This window comes from Vipera berus (genome assembly GCF_964194415.1).
Source record: "Vipera berus genome assembly, chromosome: 2".
NCBI lineage: Eukaryota > Metazoa > Chordata > Lepidosauria > Squamata > Viperidae > Vipera > Vipera berus.
The window spans coordinates 113,919,751-113,929,138 of NC_138203.1; the positions used below are offsets into that span (position 1 = coordinate 113,919,751).

General features: G+C 42.3%; 1 protein-coding gene across 2 annotated transcripts; it reads left to right on the forward strand.

Moving 5' to 3' along the window:
• The first annotated feature begins 1,748 nt into the window (after nucleotides 1–1,748).
• On the forward strand, nucleotides 1,749–6,956 carry CDKN2D (cyclin dependent kinase inhibitor 2D). Of its 2 annotated transcripts, none has more exons than XM_081319828.1 (3): nucleotides 1,749–3,764; nucleotides 4,541–4,701; nucleotides 5,600–6,956. In XM_081319828.1, exons 2-3 carry the CDS (start codon nucleotides 4,555–4,557, stop codon nucleotides 5,957–5,959), a joined length of 507 nt encoding a protein of 168 aa, XP_081175954.1. In that variant the 5' UTR covers nucleotides 1,749–3,764; nucleotides 4,541–4,554; the 3' UTR covers nucleotides 5,960–6,956. The 2 variants fall into 2 exon arrangements, with proteins under 2 accessions (XP_081175954.1, XP_081175955.1); XM_081319829.1 differs by lacking the exon at nucleotides 1,749–3,764 and adding an exon at nucleotides 3,806–4,211.
• The last annotated feature ends 2,432 nt before the right edge of the window (nucleotides 6,957–9,388 follow it).

The window sequence follows — 9,388 nt, forward strand, 5'->3', positions numbered from 1 at the left end:
TATAGGCATTTGAGTACTTTATTGGTCTTAAGTATGTTTCTTGTATTTCCCTCTTGGTAAGTGGGATTTCCATCCTTTCCATCACTATTTCATTGTTTTTCTTTTTTATTTCTTTTTTCTCTTTACTCCCTTCCTCCTTATCTAGTAGTTTTTGCTTGGAATTAGGTTCTATACATTAAGAAAACCAAGATCATGGCATCCGGCCCTCTCAATTCCTGGCAAATAGATGGGGAAGACAGATTTTATTTTCCTGGGCTCCAAGATCACTGCAGATGGGGACTGTAGCCAAGAAATTAAAAGACGCTTGCTCCTGGGGAGGAAAGCCATGGCAAATCTAGACAGCACACTAAAAAGCAGAGATATCACCCTGTCAACAAAAGTGCGTATAGTCAAGGCTATGGTTGCAATGTATGGCAGTGAAAGTTGGATCATAAAAAAGGCTGAGCACCAAAGAATTGAGGCCTTTGAACTGTGGTGCTGGAGAAGACTCCTGCGAGTCCCTTGGACTGCAAGGGATCAAACCAGTCAGTCCTAGAGGAGATCAACCCTGACTGCTCTTTAGAAGGCCAGATCCTAAAGCTGAAACTCAAATACCTTGGCCACCTAATGAGAAGGAAGGACTCACTGGAGAAGAGCCTAATGCTGGGAAAGATTGAGGGCAATAGAAGAAGGGGATGACAGAGAATGAGGTGGCTGGATGGAGTCACTGAAGCAGTAGGTGTGAACTTAAATGGACTCCAGAAGATGGTAGAAGACAGGAAGGCCTGGAGGAATGTTGTCCATAGGGTCGCGATGGGTCGGACACGACTTCACAGCTAACAACAACAACAGGTTCTATAGGTCATGTAGTTTGGCCCCCCTCCCCACTCATTTTTAGTTTAAATCCCTTTTGATAAGATGAGCAAGTCATTTTCCAAATATATTCTTTCCAGTACTTGTGAGGTATATATGTAGGTTCGTTTTTTATTGAAGCTGTTTGTTCTATATTTTGTTCAGTTTGGTGTATGGGTTTTCTTTATGTTCATATATGGGGTCATCATTTTTGGGGGGAAGCTGTTTGCTCCCTATTGTTTTATTTTGTTGTAGTCTTCTTGTTTAGGTTGGGATTTCTTGCTTTTCTCATTGAGTTTCAGAATGGCTATAGTAGCCTCTAAACCCTTTATTTTTTCTTCTAGTAATTCAAATACAGTCCATTCGATACATAGTTTGGGTCTTCTGTGGGCATAAGCTGAAACATATGGCACACTTTGCAAGTTGCTAGTGTCAGTCTCGATCTCCATGACTTTTTTTGTTTGCTAAAAAATTTAAAATTTCTAAAATTTAAATATTCTCTGTGTTGCGAAGTGTAACTTTACAATAGTTCTTGACCTTTTGTTCTCTGTCTTGAAAAATTCATTGCGTTCCGTTTTAAGTGTCTCTTTTTCTGTGATATTTTATTTTTTTCCTCTTAGATCATTAAGAATTTAAAAATTTCTAAAGAATTAAAATAAGTAAATTGTTTTTTTAATGTTTAAGAAATTAAAAAATGAAAAAGATTTATAAAAACATTAAAAAAGCATTTTAAAATTTAAAAAATTTAAAAAACTTTTTAAAAATAAATGCTTAATATTGACTAGGTACTCTCTCCAGACCAGGGGTCAGCAACCTGAAACAGTGAAAGAGCCACTCGGAACCGGTTCCCTCACAAAAGGAAAAACTGAGAGCCACAAAAAATGTGTGCACATGCGCGTACATGCGCAGAACAGGGTTTGACTGAAGAGTGGAGCCAAGGCGAGATATGCACCTACCCTGCATATTTGAATTGATTGGTTGAACTTTTTTAGTCCCACTTTTTTTTTTTTTGGACTGCACATGGCAGAGGACTGGGAGCCGTAGGAGACGGCTGAAAGAGCTGCATGCGGCTCCGGAGCCGCAGGTTGCAGACCTGTGCTCCAGACCCTAAATTAGTGGATGCATCTGATCCTTTATCTCCCTTTTGTATGGAAAAGGAATCATCAGTTATTTCCTTTCTATGGATCAGTCTTTGAGGACCTGAAGTTTCTACTATTATCCCTTGTTTCCCCCAAAATAAGACCCGGTCTTATTTTTTTTGTTTTTGCCTTCAAAAAAGGCAACAGGTCTTATTTTCGGGGGGGGTGTCTTTTCCACTCACCTTGCAGTGGCGGCACCAACAGCCCCACTCAACCAGCCCACTTCTGTGGCTGAAGAAGCAGCTTTATTCTGCAGCTGAGAATGGAGCTCTGGCCTGCATTTCACCATCAGAGGCCTTTCTGGAAGGTCTCTGTAGCCAAGAACCGAGCTATAGATTAAACCTGTAGCTTGTGTCTCAGTTGCAGAGGTCTTTCCAGGAAAGCCAGTGATAGCAAAATGCAGGCCGGGGGACACAGCAAAAGTGGGTTGGCGAGGAAAGGCAGGTGTCAATTTATGGGAGGCCTGGTAAGTGGGTAAGAGGTACATGGGGCAGCTCCACCCCTGCCCTAACTTGATTTTTAGGTTTGTCCCTCGCCCCAAAACTAGGGCTTATTTTTTGGGGTAGGTCTTACTTTTGAGAAAACACAATATGATCCTCTTCTCTTGATTTTTTGTATTTGACACCTTCCCTAAGGTGTGTCCTCTGATGGACCTGTAGGAGTGAGGGAACCATAGCTTTTTCTTCCTTCCTATCATTGGGTAAAAAGAGGAAATCTGTAGAGATTTTGCTAATTTCTATTTTAAAGAAGCGTCCACTATTCTAATGACCCATCAGTCAACTTGAAATATTTTTAAAAATGAAAATCCAGCATTTACCAGTCCACTAATGAATTTGTAAAATTTAAACAAAACAAAAGTGGATTTCAGCAGTCTGCCATGTGAAGATCTTTTTGAAAGGGGCAAGAAGCCCAGGATGAAATGGATGCAGAGGGCAGGGACTAGGGACAGAAGAGGGGACATTCTGGTCTCATTTCACATTCACCAGTTAGAGCAAAGAGATTTACCTACCATGAAATGAAGAGCTCTACCAGATGAGACTGTCTGGTCTGGTGAAAATTAGATAAACAAGTTTTACTACAGAGCAAAAAGAGAGGCAAAGGCTGTCTTTACAGTGGGGGGGAAGGGCAGATAAAGGACAGCATTATGAAAAATCAGGGATATTTGCAAATTCTGAGGTAGCTTACATTAGAGTTCCAGCAAACTCATCAAAACTGAAGATTGAAAGCAGGGTTTAGTATAGCTCTTCCAAATCCTTTCTATGGAAGGACAGATAAACCGGTATGTGATGGAGTATATATAGAAAACCTGACTTGGCTTTCTAAAAAAAAGTAAGTCTGGCTTCTGCAGTTGAGAAGTGCTACCACCTGTGAAGTTAAACCTGACTACATAAAATTCATGTAGTTACATTTTTTCAAAAACAATTATTCCTGTTGTGTACAAGAGCGAGCAAAGCGGATTTTACAAGGAAACCTTAGTCGGGGATAGTCGAAAGCACTGATTTCCAAACTCAACATGGCTGGGATGGCTGCTCGCTTACACGAGCACGGCGAGAATCATTTTGGAGAGTCGTCTTACGTTATTCCCGCCCCACCCAGGTCGCGACCTCTGGCTTGCCTCGCCTGCCTGGAGACGAGCTGGGAGCTTCTTCCCGCCCGAAATGCTGTTTGAATCTAAGAGACCCGCCCAGCAGTCCGCCACTAGTGAACCAATCCAAAGACGAAGCACTCCTGCTCCTGCCCGGAGCCGGCTCATGATTGGTCGGACCAGGTGAAGGAGGTGGAATGGAGAATCAGGCAGGTTACAATGTATCCAAATTAATAGCGCGGAATAAAATTAAAAAAAGCAACAAACGGCGTCCGGGCACGAGGGGGCGGGGCCAAGGGAGGGGATATTGCCCTAGCGAGGCTGCAACTCAATGGGTGGGGTGGGCTTAGCACTTTCTGTGCCGGCTTCTCGCTTGGACGGGCAAGCGAAGGAACGGGCGGTGCTGCCTGCCACGGCAGTCCTCAGCGGCTTTCCTTCTCAGTACAGCCCCGCCCCGAGGGAGCCGAGCCTCCGAAGACACCTCCCTGGGTCGGCATTTTAGCAGCATCTGCATCGATCTGTCTTGTCACAACCCTTTAACCGGGCCAACATCTTTGGGGGCAGCAGCAAGGCTATCCCTTTAGCCGAATAGGCAACGCGGAGCAAAGCGCTGGCTTCTGCTCTGCTTGACAAGAGCCTACCTCCCGGGAGTCGAGGTAAGTGCCGAAGAGCGAACAGGATTCCCGCCCGAGGGAAGGCCGCCGCCGCCGGGGAGATGGGAAAATTTAGCTAGCCCCTGTCGGCCTGTTGTCAAACGTCAAGAATGAAATGAGATGCGGAGCATCTAAGCCTCTACAGAAGTGCTTTTCCCGCACGCTGGAAATAGTAGCCGCTTTCAAGCAGGACGGGCAGGCAGCCTGGCCGGTGTGAGAGTACAACTGCGCGAGCTTCGGTGCCAACAAAAGAAGCCTGCTTGTGGCAGCGCAAGAATCCTGTTCGCCTGTTGGTCAGTTCATTCATTTTCGCCTGTCCTTTTTCCCTGCAGGTGCCTGTGCTGGCATGCAGCTGGGAAATGCCGAGATCCGGGCTGGAGACCGGCTAACCGGGGCTGCTGCCCGGGGGGATATAGCTGAAGTACGACACCTTCTGCATCTGGAGCTGGTGCATCCCGATTCCCATAATCGCTTTGGCAAGACCGCGCTGCAGGTAAGTGAGGCATCCCATGGTTCCTGTTTCCTAGAGAAAACAGTGTCTCCTGGCGACACCGGAGGCCTGGGTGAAGAGGCTCTGATTCTGCAGTTTTCCCCAGCCTCTGTTCACTCCCATTGATTTGGCACTTCTAGGAAAAGTGGCTGCTATTTCAAGGACATCTCCCTGAACCAAAAATTGATTCTAGATTTCAGCCCAATAATTGATTATGGCCACAGCACCTTCTCCATATTTTTATAGTCTTTTCCATGTTTTCTACCTTTGCATGAAAGCTCGCCCAGCATTTAAACATAATCATTGTGTTTTAAATAAATAGTACACAAACACAGGCCAAACAGGCTAGCACTGCTTCCTGTTGGGTTCAAGCCCAATGGGGTCATTTAAAGGGCATGAGGTGGCTTGTCTACAGCTAATTTGGAGAAAAGAGGTACACCCTATCTTGCTTGTATAATTACTGGAAGATCTGCCTAGGCTGAAGTAGAGCTCTTCAACCAACCAACTCCACTGTTCTGTTCTATCTTGCCTGCCTGTCTATTTCCTTTTATAACAGATAAAAAGGTTGACTTTAGAAAGGCAGAATTATGGATTTTGTGATTTTTTTGTCTAGAGTCCATTAATGTAGTTATTATGGCTGTGCAAGTGATTAATATAATAATTGCTTATTTAATTAACTCAGTTTTGCCCAAACCATTAAATCATATTAACTATGTATAAACTAAATTAGTTATTTGTTTATGTTTCAGTATGTTGTACAAACATAGCCTTCAATGGAAGGTAGCCTACCCTATTACTTCCCATAATCAGCAAATGGGGTTACAGCTTGCCTGCCAACCTAATGAGAGTTGAGGCTGTATATCCCCTGCTTCGTTCTCTTTCATCCTTCATCTTCCCACAGGTAATGATGTTTGGCAATATCTTTGTGGCTGAAGAACTGTTGAAGCAAGGTGCCAACCCTAACATTCAAGATGGATCTGGCACAACACCTGCCCATGATGCTGCCCGCACTGGCTTTCTTGATACCTTGAAAATCTTGGTGGAGCATGGTGCAGATGTCAATGTCCCAGATGCTTCTGGCTCACTGCCCATCCATGTTGCTATTCGAGAAGGTCACACAGATGTGGTTTGCTTCCTGGCACCTCAATCCCAACTGCAGCATAAGGACTATAAGGGGCGAACACCACTGGAGCTAGCAGAGCATCTCGGGCTTTCACACATCCAGTGCATCCTTGAGCAGCACCTCTTTGTCCCAGCTTAATTTCAGAAAGAGCCCTCTGGTCTGGAACAAGCTAACTCCTCTGCCTGCTAGGCCTCTCTTCCCCAAGACTGTCCTTTTTCCCCCCAAACCCCCGGAACAAAGATAGTTCCTCTTGCCCTACCTCAAAATGTGTGTTGAATTATTTGTTTCTATTTATACATATTGAATGAGTTCTCTGTACTTCTGATTTCTAGCTTTTTCCAAATGTACCAGTTCCTTAGAAATCACATTGCACTGCAGCATTTCAGCTTGACCTCTTGCATTTCTTCCCTTGAATTGGTCTCTAAAATTAGATGTATTTTAGGTACCATTCAGGTCGAACAGATTAGGCTCTTTTTGAGACAAAACCTGCATTTGCTGCTAGACTGTGACCTCCTTCCATTGCCACCTATCCCAAAATTTCAGCAGTCTTGTGATGCTTGTTTTCCTTTTGGTGTATAATTCTGTGTCCCTCTTCTATTCAGTGTATATGTAAGGATCTAGCAATTCTGAAGCATTGCATTAGGTTCCTAACAAGAATTATCATAGTGGTTATCATTCTAGAGCACCAACAGTAAATATATTAAAAGGTGGTTGACAGAAAACTAGCCTTGAATGGAAAACATGATTAGGATATTTTTCTTCTTGGTTGTCAAGATATTTGTTCCCATTTCTTTGTCAAATACAGGATCCATAACTCCACAAGGTCTAATTGTGCAGGACTGTTTTTTTAAAAGTTTTCACCCATTTTGTGCTCTTCCTAGTTTCTATCTCAGAAGAACTTATAACTCCTGAGCCATTAGTAGCTGTTTCCCTCTTGGCATTTTGGTGGTTGGCCTACTTTTTACGCACTTCTAAAGTGTGCTTAATATTTTATCTTTGGCTAAAGTGTTCAGGGCTTGTTTTGAAGGCTTGTTCCCTGTAATGAATTTGTGGATGCAAGCAATGTATATAGTAGGTTTTAAAGGAGGAAAAATGTATTTCTATTTATTGTGATTTGCAAAGGTGCATTTTATGAAATGACTAATTTAATTATTAAAAACATTAAATCTATTTTGATTTACTGACATTTGATCTTGGGAAACACTCCAAGGTAAAAATCTTCTTTTTGCTTTCCTGGGGTTGATTCCTGACCTCTTCATTATGGGAGGCTTGCTGAGTAACCTTTAATAAAAGTTGAATCCCAAAAGTCTGTAGGGGGAAAAATAGCAATAGCAATAAGACTTAGACTTATATACCACTTCACAGTACTTTTCTAGCCCCCTCTAAGCAGTTTACAGAGTCAGCATTTTGCCCCAACAATCTGGGTCCTCATTTTACCGACCTTGGGAAGATGGAAGGTTAAGTCAATCTTGAGCCAGTGACACTCGAACTGCTGGCAGCAGTCAGTCAGCAGGAATAGCCTGCAATTCTAACCATTGAGCCACCCTGCTCTTGCCAAGCCTCTATACTGTAAATGGAAGAAGGCTGCTTCATATCACAGTCATGGAAGCCTTACCAACTTTGAAGATTTGTATGCTCTGATGCTTCTTAATACCAGCACCATTAAGAATGCTATGCTATCAGAATCTTTCCTATTTATGATTCTCAAGAATACACTTCTAAAGGTTGGAAACTTCTTCCATAATTAAATCCTTCTAACGGTATTTCCTATTGCAATATTAGAAGCGTTTCTCCTATGGACAAAATTTAGTGACCATGAGATGTAGCAGCAAGAACTTTGGGAACCTTGACAGTATTCTTTTTGAATCCACCCTGGAGCCTGGGCTTACATTTATGAGATTTTTTAAGACTTCTTAATAGCTTTCTGAAGAGGATTTGGCCTTGCTAACTGGGATTTACAGCTAAGGAGAGACTTGAAGCAAGTCAGCTCTTAAATAGCAATCCATATTCTATTTTTATTCCTATAGGGATAGATAAATTAGAATAACTTCAAGTGAGGTCAGATGGAACAGTTTTCTCCCTTTTGGGCTGAACCTTGAAGGATATTAGAAAGTTTGTTGACATGGTTAAAGGCACCAGGTTAGAAACTGGGAGACCTGTGAGATCTTGTCCTGCCTTAGATATGGAACCAGCAGATGACTGAGTCAGTCACTTTCAGCCCTGAGATGAGAAGGGCAAATCACTTCTGCAAATGTTGCCAAGATCACTGCAGGGACTTGTCCATGTAGACTGCAAGAGTCAAGACTGAAAGGCACTTTTTAAGGGGTAAAAAGGGTAAACATATTTTTTATTCCTTAAAAATACATGATTTTTTCCCTTGCCAGTTCTGTTATACTTCATTAACAGCAATTCAAGTGTGTTTCCCTCAACTCTTTTGGCTCATTTCAATTTGAGTACAGAAAAGAAAACCATTCATCAAATGAGGCTAGGTTGATCATAGCAGCTAGGCTTTTGAGAGTTGTAGTTCAGCAGTATTTAGATGGCCATAGGCTGCCCCATCCCTACCTTGGAACATCTGGTAACTTTTATAACTTCAGAGGTCAGGCAATTTTATCAGAAATACTTTGTCCCAGCCCTGAAAAAGTAATTTAAGTTTGTGGTTGCACTTTATATTTCTTAAATATGTGCAGCAATGCAAAGTGAAACTGGTGCTAGACTTTACTGTTTTAGACAACTAATATTTAAACGTCCTCACAGCAGGGTCATTACAGACAGACATAGAAGAAGTAAAATTAATACTGTTGATGTTACTCTGACAAGGTAAACTGGATTCAGACTATGCAAAATGTACCTGGTAAAGTCAAGATTTTTGTACTGTGAAAAAAAAAGAAAGTTGCACTGGGTATCATCCAGTTCAAAAATTGCTTTCTCCAGTAAGGATATTCGAGTTGACAGAATCCTCTGTCCAATACATGCATTATAGGCCTTGGTGAATCATCAGCAAATCTAGAGGGAATTGTTCTCATAGTCTTAATACTACTTTTTGAAGATTGCTACTGTATAATTTGTGGAAACCATAACTCAGATTTCCTGCTTGTTCATGTTTCTTTGGGAGGAGAAGACTTTACCTTTTCAATCTGTGTTGGGATTGTACTGGGTTTGTGTTTCTAATGCAGTCTTCACAAGGCTGAGACACCAAAATAGCACAGCAGGACTACTTGATGTTGGAGAGAAAACTGTGAAAGGAACCTGTGGCTTAGAGAGTTGAACTTTATCACCCAGAATAATGTCCCAGCTGCTAGGTGTGGTCTTCAGTGATACAGAAAAGGAAGGAAGCTAAACATTTTGTAATACCAGCTGTCTGCTTGTCAAGCACTGTAAGGGATAGAAGAGGGCTGGGTGCAACTACAGACATAAGAAAGGAGGAGATAGATAGAACATTTTTTAAAATGAAAGCTTAAACAGCTGAGTCTGTTTTGCAACTTGTTTCTTTAAATCCTTGCCAAATGCCCAGCATCTACCAGGAAACCATGAACAGCTGAGAATAGAGAACATAAAAAATTCTCA